General features: G+C 51.6%; 1 protein-coding gene across 5 annotated transcripts; it reads left to right on the top strand.

Annotated features, from left to right (window-relative positions):
- Positions 1 to 569: 569 nt before the first annotated feature.
- Positions 570 to 14,634, top strand: RMND5B (required for meiotic nuclear division 5 homolog B). 5 transcript variants are annotated; one of them, XM_082723661.1, is made up of 12 exons: positions 1,023 to 1,245; positions 3,700 to 3,850; positions 4,170 to 4,261; positions 5,495 to 5,645; positions 9,948 to 10,093; positions 10,218 to 10,358; positions 11,080 to 11,180; positions 11,349 to 11,515; positions 12,387 to 12,552; positions 13,667 to 13,769; positions 13,869 to 14,023; positions 14,108 to 14,634. In XM_082723661.1, exons 4-12 carry the CDS (start codon positions 5,507 to 5,509, stop codon positions 14,169 to 14,171), a joined length of 1,182 nt encoding a protein of 393 aa, XP_082579787.1. In that variant the 5' UTR covers positions 1,023 to 1,245; positions 3,700 to 3,850; positions 4,170 to 4,261; positions 5,495 to 5,506; the 3' UTR covers positions 14,172 to 14,634. The 5 variants fall into 5 exon arrangements, with proteins under 5 accessions (XP_082579786.1, XP_082579783.1, XP_082579784.1 ...); XM_082723660.1 differs by lacking the exon at positions 3,700 to 3,850 and having other exon boundaries at positions 570 to 1,031; XM_082723659.1 differs by lacking the exon at positions 3,700 to 3,850.
- The last annotated feature ends 369 nt before the right edge of the window (positions 14,635 to 15,003 follow it).

Genomic DNA, 15,003 nt, shown 5'->3' with positions numbered 1-15,003 from the left:
CTGGGAGGATCGTGAATTGAGCCCTGCCCTGTGTTTGGGGTCACCGCCTTTCTCTTCCTAACATTTACCCTTCCTCCTTAAAATGGTTATGCAGGGGCGCCTGGGTGGCTCAGTGGGTTAGGCCTCTGCCTTCAGCTCAGGTCATGATCTCTGGGTCCTGGGATCCAGCCCCACCTCGGGCTCTCTGCTCAGCGGGGAGCCTGCTTCTCCCTCTCTCTCTGCCTGCTTCTCTGCCTACTTGTGATCTCTCTCTGTCAAATAAATAATAAAATATTAAAAAACAACAACAACAAACAAAAACGGTTATGCAATCCCCCCCGACGGCCACCAAGGAGGTCCGTCAGGGAGGGCGGTAAGACAGAGGCTGGGACCCCCAGCAAAATCCTTCTGTTGAATACCCAGTGGGTAGATCAAGTACAGGCTTAGGGGACCAGCGAGGCCGGGTAGAAAAAACCGACTTTTCTTTTAAAGATCAGCTGATATTTCAAAGAAGGCACCAAGGAGCCATAGCAGGAAAACTGAACCCTTGGACCCCTAGCATGCACTCTGCAGTTTGGGTTTGTCTTCACTGCAGGAGGGCGAAAGGCAGGGCGCGGGGAAGGCACAGTCCTTTCGGGTTTCGGTTTCCGAGAGCGGAGGTGGGGCGCTGGGATCTCGGGGAGTAGAGGGAAGCAGGACCCCAGGCCCGCGCACCCCCGCGGGCGCGCACGTGGGTCGGCCCGGTTCCTTCCGGCCGGGATGGATGGTCGCGGCCCCGGCCTGAGGCTGTGGGTACCCGGGGAAGCCCGCGGGCGACAGTCAAAGGACGGGAGGCCGGGCTTCCAGCCGCAGCCGCGTTCCTTCAGGCGACTCCACTCTAGCTGCGCGGCAGGGAGAAGCGCCGCGCTCGGACCGGAAGCCGCTGTTCCGCGGGACGGCCACCCCTCCGCGCGGCCGTGAGTGGGCGGGTCCAGATCCGGCGAGCAACCGTCGCGGCTTCCGGTTCCGATGACAGACGCGCCGGAAGTCAAGGTCCCAGCTGCGGGGACCAGGTGAGAACTGACTGGCTTCCGGGCCGGGAGGTGCGGGCGGAGGGCGAGGTGCCCCGGGACTGCCGACGGGGCCGCCGGGGGCGGCATCTCGGACGGACTCCCAGGCCCCGGGCCTTCTCCGGAGCACCTCCCCCACCACCAAGCCGCGGCCCCAGCCTGCCCCTGGACTGGCTTTCTCCTCAGTCCTAGGGCGTGGGGACCAGGAACTGGAGAGGTAACCCGGTGTGGATGAGGGGGCCAGACAGGGCATTCGAGCAGGGTCTTTGGAAGGATGAGGCGGAGTTTGCCAGTCATTTGCACGTTAATGCAGGTGAAGCTCCTAGCAGAAGCTGCAGCCTAGGGGAAATGGTGGGCTTTGCCCTCCCTCCAGTTTTGGTTAATGACAGAAGAAAGATTTGAAACTTCAACTAGAGACGTGCGGTGAAGAAAAGGAACAGTGATAAGATGGAGTGTCTGGCGTGGGAGTGGAGCAGAGGGGCCAGCGTCAGATAGATCTCAGAAGAGTTGACATGGGCACTGGACCCTGATAAGGAACCAGTCCTGGGAAGATTTTGGAGGGGAGTGTATCAGGCAGAGGGAACGGTCTGTGCAAAGGCCCTGAGACAGAAATAAACTGTCAAGGACAGAAAAGAGGCTAGTGTGGTTGGAGTGTGGCCAGTGACGGGGAGAGTGGTAGGTGAGGCTGGAGGGGTGGTTGGGAGTCGACTTCAGTAACGCTTCTGAGGCCATAAAAAGGTGGGGGCGCGTTGGGCTGGCTGAGACAGAGAACGTGTGATTCATGATCTCTGGGTCCTGAATTCCAGCCCCACGTTGGGTGCAGAGAATACTAGAAAAACAAATTTTTTAAAAGGAGGGGGGATTTTTTGCTGAGTACAGTAAGAATCTATTGGGTTTTAAGCAGAGGAGTGGTGGCCAGAGTGGAGAATGGGTCATTGGAGGATGTTGATTTCTGTGTCTGTGTCCAGTTCTGTGTCTGCGATTTGCACAAACTTCTTCCCTTTAGCCCCAGAAGGGACCCTTCTGTTTCAGGATGCCAAAGTCTGGGGACAAAACCCATGCATGCCTTAGTGGGGGGGTTAATACTTCAGTTTTGTCTCTTCCTGTCATTTCCCCCTGCAGGTTTGAGCCCAAGCCCTCTAGCCCCAGAGGAAGTAGATGCTCATTTAGGAAGTAGATGCTCATTTAATCAGCAAGCATTCACTGAACACCCCCTGTGGACAAGGCCCAGGCCCTGGGCTGGGCACTGTGGGGAGAAAGAGGAGAAAACTGGCCAGGCCTGAGCAGGTCACTGTCTACTCAGGGGAGACTTGTTGACGGGCAGTTACTGTGCCACTGAGCCAAGGACACAGAGCAGAGGACTCAATGTGTAATCACACAGGGGTTGTGTGTCAAGCCATGCAGTGTTGAGTCAAGGGGTGACAGCATCTGATGTGTTTGTGTTGTTTTGGAGGGATCCTGCTGGTGGGTCATTTCTATACAGAAATGTATGGGGTACATTTCTGGGGGAGGAGGACTTGAAATGGACATGAAATTCCACTGGATTCATCATGAAGTTGTCACAGACAGACTCACACACTCATCCACCCTAGTGCCTGGTGAGAATGACCCAGTGGGGTTCAAGCAGAGCAGCTCACCATGGACAGACTGAGTTAGCCTCCTGGATTTTCTGAGTGGGATACTTGCAAGAAGTTCTCGTTTCCCAGCTTCTTAATTTTTTTTTAGATGTTTATTGAGCTAGTCAGACTTCTCAATTCCTTATACATTTAATTGATTCAGGCAGGGCCTTTGTTTCTTCTCTATTTATTGATGTATTCGCTTTTATCTCCATTCTTCTCCCCCACCCACCATAGGAAACTACTGATGTGTTTGCATGTGTCCTTTGTTTTAGGCAGAGTTTTTTTGTTTTTTTTTTAAAGACACACCCTAGGAGCACCTGGGTGGCTCAGTTGGTTAGGTGGCTGCCTTCCGCTCAGGTCATGGTCCTGGGATCTCCGGATCGAGCCCCACATTGGGCTTTCTGCTCGGTGGGGAGTCTGCTTCTCCCTCTCTCTCTCTGCCTGCCTCTCTGCCTACTTGTGATCTCTGTCAAATAAATAAATAAAAACTTCAAAAAAAAATACCCAAATGCATCTCCTTCCCCAGCTTGCTTGCTTGCTTGCTTGCTTTTTCTTTCTTTTTTTTTTTTTTTTTTTTTTTAAGATTTTGTTTATTTGAGAGAGCGGAAACAAACATGAGTAGGGGAAAGAGCAGAGGGAGAGGGACAAGCAGATTACCCACTGAGCAGGGAATGCAATGGGGCTGGATCCCAGGACCCTGAGATCATGGCCTGAGCCGAAGGCAGATGCTTAACCGACTGAGCCACCCAAGTGTCCCATTTGTGAGCTCTTTAATATGTCCAAAGATGTCTTGGACATATTAAAGACATATTAAAGGGTTCCCTGATACCATCTTTTTCAGTTGGTGTTGACAGGGACAGTCTGGCCTTGGTAAAGTCCTGACCTTTCTGGAGCTATAGTTCTATTTGATAAATTGTGATCTGGGGCCCAGACTCTTGGCACATATTTCTCTTGTGCTGCCAGCTTTCCTAGGTGATCATCTCACAGGCTCTGTGGTTGACTTCTGTTTCCTGTCTTCATTAATCGCTGCTATATACTTCCTCCAACCACAGATAATGGCCGCTTTCCCTTCATGGTGAGGTGGTGGGCTGTTGAGTTGGTGCAGAGAGTAATGTGATGCAAAGTGCTTCAGAGAAGGGCTCTGGAGCCAGAAGGCCTGGCTTCACTTCCCCAGGTCTCCCTTTCCCAGCCGTGTCACCTTGGGCAAGTTATTTAATCTTTCTGTGTCTCATTCTCTTATCTATAAACTGGGTCTAATAACTGTACCTACCTCATAGTGTTTTGATAAGAATTAAGTAAATTAGTTGATGCATGCAGCGTCATTAGAATGGTGCTTGGCACATAATAAACCCCAATGAAATGTTAACTAATAATGGCAGTAGTGATTATTATTATGACACTGTTTCAGACAGGAGTCCCTGGTATATTTTGCCCATCGTGGGTCATTTTCAGTTATAGGGTATTTGCTCAGAGGTCATGAAGAGGAAGGCATGTCTTCTGGACATCATGATTATGATTACAGATTGTAGCATGAAGACATCAGCTTAAGGAGAGAGGGCAGAAACACATCTCAGGTCCTGGGTTGCCATTTCCCCATCATTCATCCCTCATCTGGTAAGGAGATGGTGGCTGTAGGCTGGGCCGGGAGGTTGAGGCCAAGACTGGTGGTGCTGGTGGGAATGGGGAATCTGGTGAAATTGGGAGCATCCCAGTGGTCACACTGGCCATGGAAGTCTTCTGATGTTACTTTGGATCCTTCTTTGAGACAATGGACAGCTGGCCAGATTTGAACATTTGAGAGAATCCTTAATTTCAAATCCTTTAGATGAAAATATAGGAAGGGAAGTCTGTCACCAGCATTTTGAGGGGTGTTCACATGGTCACCATCAAAGGCTGCTCTGAAATAGAGGGGAGCAGTGCCCCAGAGTGGAAGGAATTTAGGAAGGGCGCCTTGTGGTGGGACCAGAAAAGTCAGCTTTCTTTTCAGTGGCGTAACGAGGAGGGAAGCGTGCGTTATAACCAGAGACGTTCTAGTCTGGTGGGGGAGGTGGCCCCTCAGATTGGTCCTTACCCAGTGATCAAAACTGAAACAGAGGGGTGCCAAGTGGAAGGAGTGCGGTGGCAGCAGGCTAGGGATGACTGCTGGAGGAGGTGGTCTCTGGGCTGACCCGGGAAGGATAAGCCGGCTTCTTGAGCAGTTGACAAGGGGAGGGCTGACGGCATATCTGGGAGAGGAAGACACATGAACCCGAGCCCGGAGCTGGGAGGGACCAGCGGTTCTGGTTGGCCAGACACAGGGTGAGCAGCAGGGGAGACTGAGGCTGGAATGGTGGACAAAGCCTATCAGGGCCACGTGCTCGGCACCTGTTCGTTAGGCTGTGTTTTCAGTTATTGGCCATTCAGGGGCTGCCTTCGGGGGTTCTATCACTGTAGTGTGTGGAAAACCAAGTCCACTAATTGAAGAGAAGGTGCTTAACATACATGAGATATGAAAATAGGCGGTATTCATACATATTTTTAGTAGACAGTATTGCCCGCTGAGGACTCTGTTGAGGCCTGCTCTCTCTTCTGATTAAAAAGAGATGACCAGGGATTATAGAATGAAAAGAGTTGGGAACAGTAATTTTGTCACCATGATTTAAAACATCTGTCCTTATGCCTGCCTGGTCTCTCTGGGGTACCGTGGCTCCGGGTGATGGGTGCCGTGGATACCCATGTTAAGCCAGGAATTGCTGAGTATTGATAAATGACATGGGTGTGGTGAGGGGGATCTGGGAGCCCTCCGCAGCATGCCCCCCACCCCCAGCCCAGGTGGGGCCTGATGCAGCTGACCCCTCCCGCCCACAGGCAGAGGTCACCATGGAGCAGTGTGCAAGTGTGGAAAGGGAGGTGGACAAGGTCCTGCAGAAGTTCCTGACCTATGGGCAGCACTGCGAGCAGAGCCTGGAGGAGCTCCTACACTATGTGGGCCAGCTGCGGGCTGAGCTGGCCAGCGCAGGTGAGTGCCCCCCCTCCAGCCCCTGGTCTGCCTCCCCAGGAGCCTGGGAGCCCCCAAGGCCTCTAGGTGACAGGCTCCTAGAAGGATGACAGTTTGGACATTAGTCTGTGGATGCGGAGGCCTCCTTCAGTGGGATAATGGGAGTCATTCTAATTTATTTCAAAAAGTCCAACAGAAATTATTAGTTTACCTACCAGGTGCCTGGGTGGCTCTGTTAAGCATCTGCCTTCAGCTTAGGTCATGATCTTGGGGTCCTGGAATTGAGTCCCACATCGGGCTCCCTGCTCAGTGGGGAGTCCGTTCCTCCCTCTCCCTCTCTCTGTCTCTCATGAAGTAAATAAAAATATTTTTTAAAAAATTATTAGTTTACCTAAGATTATTTTCATTTTATGTTTTGTTTTCCATTTGCTTTTCTACTTTGAATTTTTAGACACCTTGAGATCATCTCAGATTTATAGAAAACATTGACTGCTGATATATTGCCATAATGGCTTTATCACTTCTCTTGCCTACTCTTACTTTCTAGCCACTTGAAAGTAAGTTGCAGCTATCATACCACTTTGCCCCTAAACTTTCAGTGTATATCTCCTAAGGTCACGGGCATTCTTTTACATAAATACAGTATAATTATTAAATCAAGAAGTTAAACATTAATGCAGTATTATGATGTAATAAATATAGTTCAGTTCTTCAGTTTTGTCACTGTCCAGTAGTTTTCATAAACCACTTTTTTTTTTTTTTTTTTAAGATTTTGATTTACCTGATAGACAGTGAGAGAGGGAACACAATCAGGGGGTGTGAAAGAGGGAGAAGAAGGCTTCCTGCTGAGCAGGGAGCCCAATTCGGGGCTCGATCCCAGGACCCTGAGATTGTGACCTAAGCAAAAGGCAGACGCTTAAAGACTGAGCCATCCAGGCGCCACTCATAAAAGATTTTAATTTATTCTCCATTCTAGGATCCAATCCAAAATCAGGTGCTGCGTGTAGTTTCTCATGTCTCATCTTTGGTTGTTTAACCTGGGACAGTTCTCCCACTTGCCTTTGTCGTTCATGACACTGACATTTTCAGAGCACTAAAGCCAACGATTTTACAGACTATCTCTTGCTTTGGGCTTGCCTGCTGTGTCCTCCTCCTCACCCAGGTGTTGCATCTTGGGCAGCAGAGTCCTTTGGAAGTGATCTGGTTCTCAGGGCATCATATCCGGAGGTACAAGGTGTCAGCTCGTTTTCCCTGATTGGTGATGTGAACTGTGATCACTTGGTTAAGATGGTGTCGGCCAGGTTCTCCTTGTGTAAAATTAACTTTTCTTTATAGTTAAGGGGCACCTGGGTGGCTCAGTGGGTTAAAGCCTCTGCTTTCTGCTCAGGTCATGATCCCAGGATCCTGGGATTGAGCCCCGCATCGGGCTCTCTGCTCTGCGGGGAGCCTGCTTCCTCCTCTTTCTCTGCCTACTTGTGATCTCTGTCTGTCAAATAAATAAATAAAATCTTAAAAAAGAAAAAACATTTCTTTACAGTTTATTAGTAAGAAATTTGAGGGGAGATGCTTTGAGCCTATGTAAATATGCACTTTCTTGTACTTGAGCGAATTGATCCAGGGATGATTTCTTGCCTCAATCAGTTATTAGAAAGCAACATGGGTGACTTTTCCTGCTCTATCTTTCCTTCATATTGGCCATTACACAGCATAGGTTTGATCTTGTGGGTCCACTTACATGCAGATTTTTCAATAAATACAGTACAGAACTGTAAATGTATTTTCTTTTTTATTGTTTTCTCAATGACATTGTCTTTTTCTTAGCTTTATTGTAAGAATACGGTATATAGCACAGGTGACATACCAAATATGTGTCAATTGACTGTGTTCTGTGTAAGGCTTCTGGTCACCAGAAGGCTATTAGTTACATTTTTGGGGAGTCAAAAGTTACATACATATTTTTGATTGTGCATGGTGTGGTGCCCTTAACCCCCATATTGTTGAAGGATCAGCTGTCGTTGTTGGCATTAAACTTTGCTTTTTCCCTTACTGTCAGTTCACACCACGTGGATTCTTTTTTTTTTTTTTTTTAAGATTTTATTTATTTATTTGACAGAGAGAGAGAGATCACAAGCAGGCATAGAGACAGGCAGAGAGGGGTAGGGGAAGCAGGCTCCCTGCTGAGCAGTGGGCCCGATGTGCAGCTTGATCCCAGGACTCTTGAGATCATGACCTGGGCCGAAGGCAGATGTTTAACCCACTGAGCCACCAAGGCGCCCTCACACCACATAGATTCTTATTTTATTCATTGGGTTATAATCTATTACTATCATTCTTTATTTTGATCCTTAAATTGTCTTAGATTTGACCAGTAGTCACCCCTGATTCCTATGTCCTTTTTTAAGTTGATCTATAATTAAAATTTACCTTCTTTTTTTTTTATTAAGATTTTTATTTATTTATTTGACAGACAGATCACAAGTAGGCAGAGAGGCAGGCAGAGAGAGAGAGGAGGAAGCAGGCTCCCCGCTGAGCAGAGAGCCCGATGCGGGGCTCGATCCCAGGACCCTGGGATCATGACCTGAGCTGAAGGCAGAGGCTTTAACCCACTGAGCCACCCAGGTGCCCCTCTTTTTTTTTTTTTTAAGATTTTATTTATTTGACAGAGAGAGAAATCACAAGTAGGCAGAGAGAGACAGGGGAGAAAGCAGGCTCCCTGTGGAGCAGAGAGCCTGACGTGGGGCTCGATCCCAGGATCCTGGGATCAGGACCTGAGCCAAAGTCAGAGGCTTTAACCCACTGAGCCACCCAGTCGCCCTCACACCACATAGATTCTTATTTTATTCATTGGGTTATAATTTATTACTATTATTCTTTATTTGGATCCTTAAATTGTCTTAGATTGATCTTTGATCTTGGGATCATGAGTTTAAGCCCCATGGTGGGCGTGGAGCTTACTTTAATAGAAAAGTGTTGGGGGGGGCTGCCCATCTCCCTGTGTGAGGCCCCACCCCCACTTCCTGGTGGTATTTGTCAGAAGGCATTCAGTTACAGGTACAGAACCCAGCTCAGACCAGCTTAAATGAACAGGCGGGAGTGGGGGACACTGGATTCATGGACTCAGGTGACTGAAATGTCCAGGCCCCCCTGGATCCAAGTGCCTGTGTGATCCTCTCAGTCTACACTGTCCTCATTCTAAGAGCAGTGCCCCCCCGCCCCCCGCCCCGAGGAGGTCCCGGTGCTCCAGCAGCTCCAGTTCCCATTCTGTGTGTTCAGTGACTTGGTAGAATGCATGTCTCTTCCAGGGCTTCTGGTCTTGGAGCTGAGACCCTCCCTGGCTCTCTTGGGTCACTTTTATTTCCCTGAACCAAGGCGCTGCCATCTAAAGAAGGTGCACTGGTGCTGGGCTGGAGGAAGGGGCGGATGCTCTGTCTGTCCTCCTCTTTCCGAGTCCCATGTGCTCTTAGAAGTGGGTCTGGTTCTAGCCCAGCTGCGGCAGTGGAAACCACTGCAGGCTGGGAGTCCTGAGCCAGAAATATCCTGAACTTCCCTGGCAGTATCTCTGGGTTGGTAAGAGGCACTAACATGGGGATAGTACCTTATGACCCAAAGCCGCCTTGCATGTGGCATCTGACTCAAGACAGTGAAGAGCCGTCTGGTGTGGTGGTGGTGAGAAGGTGTTTTAGCTCTGTCATTGTTGTCACCTAGCAAGTCATGGCCTCAGCTTCCCCAGCTACAGGACAGGATACTAACAGTGTCCACTGCAGAGCATGGTGGGGAGGATTAAAGAAGCTAAAATAAAGTACTTTCCCATAGGACGTGCCAAATCATCTACATTTCACAGCAACAGACAGGGCAGGTCCTTTCACCGCATGAATGAACAGAGAGATGAAGCCACTTGGCCCACTTGACCAATTCCAAGGCAGGCAGTTAAAGAGTGGCAGCGGGGCACCTGGGTGGCTCAGTGGGTTAGGCCGCTGCCTTCGGCTCGGGTCATGATCTCGGAGTCCTGGGATCGAGTCCCGCATCGGGCTCTCTGCTCGGCGGGGAGCCTGCTTCCCTCTCTCTCTCTCTGCCTGCCTCTCTGTCTGCTTGTGATCTCTCTCTCTGTCAAATAAATAAATAAAATCTTTAAAAAAAAAAAAATAATAAATAAATAAATAAATAAATAAATAAAGAGTGGCAGGACCTGGGACAGAAGCCGGGGTCTTTCACCCTGGGGTTTGGGGCTGCGTCCTGGGCCTCCAGGCTGGTGTTGAGAAGAGAGCCAGGAGGGACCAGGTGTGCTGCTCTGTGTCCTGATTCACCGCCAGTGTTTCCCTGTAGCTCTCCAGGGAACCCCTCTGTCAGCCACCCTCTCCCTGGTGATGTCACAGTGCTGCCGGAAGATCAAAGACACTGTGCAGAAGCTGGCTTTGGACCATAAGGACATTCACAGCAGCGTCTCCCGAGTGGGCAAAGCCATTGACAGGGTGAGTGTGTGAGCAGCCTTGGGCGGGGGGTGGGTGAACCCCAGAGCTGGTGTCTGAGGCTGGGGGTTGCTCCGCAGGAAATGAGAACGCTGAGTCACAGAGCCTTGTCTCTTGTCCTCGGCAGAACTTTGACTCAGAGATTTGCGGTGTGGTCTCCGACGCGGTGTGGGACTCGAGGGAGAAGCAGCAGCAGATCCTGCAGACAGCCATCGTGGAGCACCTGTACCAGCAAGGCATGCTCAGCGTTGCCGAGGAGCTGTGCCAGGTAATGGCCTCTCTGCAAAGGTGCTAGAAGCAGCCTCTTCTGCTTCTGTTTCATGGTTGGCTTTCGATTTGCTTCCTGTCATGCTTTCTATACACTGATTTTAGAAGGGAAATCATTGTCCCTGCCATCAGTAGAAGCTAGCTCCATAAATATATACGATGGCAAGTAAAGTCATTAACCTCTAGCTGGGGTCCGTTGCCCGTCAGGGTTCTGAGTTGAGGCCTGATACCACTTTCTTAAAAAAGGAAATTAGTAACATGACAGAGTGGCACTTGTTAAGTGTTACAAACACACGAGCAGTAGAAGTAAGGGTATTTTCTCAATATGATTAAGAGGACTGAAGAATAACTTTCTTTTTTTTTTTTTTTAAAGATTTTATTTATTTATTTGACAGAGAAATCACAGTAGGCAGAGAGGCAGGCGGAGAGAGAGAGAGGGAAGCAGGCTCCCTGCTGAGCAGAGAGCCCGATGCGGGACTCGATCCCAGCACCCTGAGATCATGACCTGAGCCGAAGGCAGCGGCTTAACCCACTGAGCCACCCAGGCGCCCGAAGAATAACTTTCTTACCATGCTACTCAACACAGGTCTCTAAGATCCTGGGGCGGGGGTGGGTTTTGTAGTCTGTACTCCAAGGAGGCCAGCCCGCAACACTCAGCCTTCCATAACTGGAATATTCTGGAAACACAGTCCTCCAGCAGTGGGATTGCACTCTCCCCACAGGAATCAACACTGAACGTGGACTTGGACTTTAAGCAGCCTTTCCTCGAGTTGAATCGAATCCTGGAAGCTCTGCACGAACAAGACCTAGGGCCAGCATTGGAGTAAGTAGGCCCTCAGGTGGGCTAGTGTGGGAACAGGGCCCATCTATGGTCTTCCCATCACCTGGTGTACTTGACATGCCTCCTGCCCTTGGGCTTTTGGAGCCCACCTCTCCATCCCGGCTCAACCAGGGTCCCTTCTCCTGCCCCACGAGCTCCCTTTCTTCCCAGATGGGCCGTCTCCCACAGGCAGCGCCTGCTCGAGCTCAACAGCTCCCTGGAGTTCAAGCTGCACCGCCTACACTTCATCCGCCTCCTGGCAGGCGGCCCCGAGAAGCAGCTCGAGGCCCTCAGCTATGCCCGGCACTTTCAGCCATTTGCTCGGCTGCACCAGCGAGGTGAGTACTCAGGGGGCTGGGCTCTGGGCTGCCGGGCTCCGGTGGGTGTCAGCGTTAGCAGGGGTCAGGGCTTGGGGTATGAGTTCCTGCCCCGCCTGAGGAGCTGTAACCAGGATGCCTTTCCCCAACCTGAGAACTCTGAGCCCTCCCTCAGAGCCTCCCAGGTGAACTCTCCCCCTGCACCCCGCATCCCCCTCTGCCATACCCTTCCAGCTTCGTCTCAGGCCAGGCACACCCTCCATGTGCCAAACCAGCACTCAGCACACGGGGCCATGTGTGCCCCTGCGCCTCAGCCCTGAGCTCTCCCACCTAGCAGCAGCCCACTTGTTTCCTTAAGACTCACTTGGCGCCTCTCCACAGCTTCCTTCCATCCCACCAGGATTTCCAGACCGCTGTGACTAGTCTCCCCTTCCAGATGCTCGCCATTAGTAACCACTCCTACCCGTAGTAACTGGTTCTTTAGCTCCACTCTTCCTGTTTATTACCTCACATTTTGTGAAATCATAAAAACCAAGCACTGTTAGTAAATCTAGATACCATCTGAGAGCTTTTTAGAAGGGAGAGTAGCTAGTGTTGGAGAAGAAAAACGTGAGCACCAACCTGAGACTCGCTCCTCAGTGCACTTGGAAGGATGGAAGAGAATGTCGGACTGTGGCTGATGCTTGTCCTTGTCCTGCAGCAGCAGCAGCAGCAGCCCCGAGACTCTGCCTCCACACTGGACTTTGACCAGTTTTGCCTGAGGGTATCTCTGCAGGCTGGTCCTGCTGCTCTGGGGCCTGGGAGCCGAGGGGCCCACCCTGCTCTCCCTCTGCCCTTCCGCTGCCCCAGCCCGCTCCCCTGCTGCCCTGACTTGTGCCTGGTTGCTCCGCAGAGATCCAGGTGATGATGGGCAGCCTGGTGTACCTGCGGCTGGGCTTGGAGAAGTCGCCCTACTGCCACCTCCTGGACAACAGCCATTGGGCAGAGATCTGCGAGACCTTTACCAGGGATGCTTGTTCCCTGCTGGGGCTGTCGGTGGAGTCACCCCTCAGTGTCAGGTACTGGCAGCCCCATGGGGGCAGCGCGAGTGGGAGAGTAGTTTCAAGGGAAACAGTCTGTGGAGGCCATTCCGTGTGCCTGGGGCAGTACTTGGTTGTTTCAGACCAAAATTGGCTCTCTCAGTCATGCTTCTGGGTAGGAGTTACCTGATTTTCACAGCTGGAGAAACTGAGGTTAGGAAGAGTTGTGGCTTGACGTCGCTGCAGTCAGTGGTGGGGTCAAGGTTCCCTTTTTGTAAGGTCTTTTGAATAAGGTCTCTGTGCTGCTGCCACCTCAGCCCTGACTTACCACAGGAGCCTCTGCAGCCTGGCCACCTCTCCGACCACTGGCCATCAGAGAGAATGGGAAGTGCCTGGGTAGCATGTGTGGAGACCTTTCCCTTGGGAGGCTCCTTTACCGTGATGTTCTCAGGACTCCATGAAGCCCTGGGAATTCCAGGTAGTTACGCTTGGTTTACAGATGAGAAAACACGCAGGCCCCTGGCAAGCGTGGACTTACCCAGGGCCTGATGGGGAATAAAGAGCCCGTGGATCTGGTCCCAGAATCCCACCCTGCACCACAGTGGAGTGGCACGTCCCCTCCTGCCTCACTCCAGGAAGGATTCTGGTTAAAAAATAGTGTTACCCGGCCAGAACACCAGGGACAGTTCAGGACGGTTCTTGGGCGCAGCATAGGTATTTAGCCCAGCCAGTAAATGCCCCGCCCCTGCTGGAGTCCCTGTGAGATTAGGATCTGCCTGGGGTCTAAGTGCCCTCACTGATGATGACCCATCACAGAGGGGCATGACAGCAGGGTGGAGCGGACAGGCTGGGGCGCTTTCAAGCTGATCACTGTCCCCATCACACCAGTGGCATTCCAGTGGTTTGGACGAGCTGGTATCTGCCCCCTGGATCTTTGTCTTTCCCATAGGTCGTCAAACTCGGGGGTACATTAGAATGACTCCAGAGTCGGACACACATAACTACCTATGTGGCACTTTATGAGCGACTGGGGAGACTTTCAAGGACCAGTCTGACATGTGCCACTTTAGAACCCCGCCCTAAGACACAGGCCGAGGACGGTGTGCCGGGCTCTGGGTCTGGGCCACTGCAGCCCTTGCTCTTTGTTCCGCAGCTTTGCCTCTGGCTGTGTGGCGCTGCCTGTGCTGATGAACATCAAGGCTGTGATTGAGCAGAGGCAGTGCACGGGGGTCTGGAGTCACAAGGATGAGCTACCGGTGAGGCCTGGCGCAGGGGGCTGTGGAGGGCAGGCAGAAGGCCCTGGGAAGGGCAGCCACAGCTGGCAGTGGGACTCACCCCTCCTCTGGCCTCCCCAGATTGAGATTGAACTCGGCATGAAGTGCTGGTACCACTCAGTGTTCGCCTGCCCCATCCTCCGGCAGCAGACCTCCGATTCCAACCCTCCCATCAAGCTCATCTGTGGCCACGTGATCTCCCGGGACGCCCTCAACAAGCTCATTAATGGAGGAAAGTAAGTTCCCCGTGAACTGCCCCATCCTGGCTCGGCTCCCCTGCTGGCCAGCCCGAGACATTCTCCACTCTCCTCCCTCTGCAGGCTGAAGTGTCCCTACTGTCCCATGGAGCAGAACCCAGCAGATGGCAAACGCATCATATTCTGATACCTGCCTTGAAGGAACTTTGTCAGAGGGGTTTTCCACCCACGAGCCTTGCTCTGTCTCCTTGGGGGTGGTTGGCTTCAGTAGACTGTGGTTCATTTCAGAGCAAATGCTGAGCACCACCATGGACAGAGGCCAAGAAGGGAGAGGAGCCCATCTGTGCCGGGCAGCTGGCTCCTTGGCTGGAAGGGTAGGGACACAGGCCTCTGTCCTCCTGCGGCTGCCCTGTTTCTGTATGCCAGTGACTTCGTAGCAGTCAACAGAAGCAAAGCACTTGGCCAGCTATGCAGACGTCTTTTTGACCCTGCCCCAGCCAGGTCGCTTCCAGTCCTGCCAGCACCTGGCGCCTGAGCCGTGGTTCTTCTTCATGACTGTATGTATCCATTCCCCACTGTAAATAGTCTGGGTTCAAACCCACTGCCCTGGTTTTATAAGTGAGCAAATATATTCACAGGCCTTCTCCTTACTTTACCTGACTTATTGGCTTCACCGACAGGAATTACTGCACACCCTCCACACCCAGACAGAACTCAGCATGCGGCATCTCTGACTAGGTGACAAAAAGGCCCAGGGGTGTCCCAACAGACCCTGGGCCAGAGGCTTTTACACAAAAATATATCCAGTCCTGTACCCTCCTTACTGGGAAGCAGTGCTCGAGGATCTCGGAAGGTGCGCTGACTTGCCCTACGGGACTCAGAGATTATAAAGGAGAGTTTGGAATCGAAATTGGATCCGACCCTCCATTCCAAGCTCTCTGCGGTTGACTCCACGGTGCCTGGAGCTTGGTTGCTGTGTGTCCCCACTAAGCCCCGTGCTGGGCCTTGGAGAGCAGGAA

Source organism: Mustela nivalis, assembly GCF_964662115.1.
Source record: "Mustela nivalis genome assembly, chromosome: 3".
Taxonomy (NCBI): Eukaryota; Metazoa; Chordata; class Mammalia; order Carnivora; family Mustelidae; genus Mustela; species Mustela nivalis.
This window is presented reverse-complemented; position numbering and strand designations above follow the sequence as displayed.

Coding starts and splice junctions, on each gene's coding strand:
- RMND5B (XM_082723657.1), top strand. CDS start 5,507: ATGGAGCAGTGTGCAAGTGTGGAAAGGGAGGTGGACAAGGTCCTGCAG. Junction 13,770..13,868: donor GTCACAAGGATGAGCTACCG/GTGAGGCCTGGC, acceptor TGGCCTCCCCAG/ATTGAGATTGAACTCGGCAT. Junction 14,024..14,107: donor AAGCTCATTAATGGAGGAAA/GTAAGTTCCCCG, acceptor CTCCCTCTGCAG/GCTGAAGTGTCCCTACTGTC.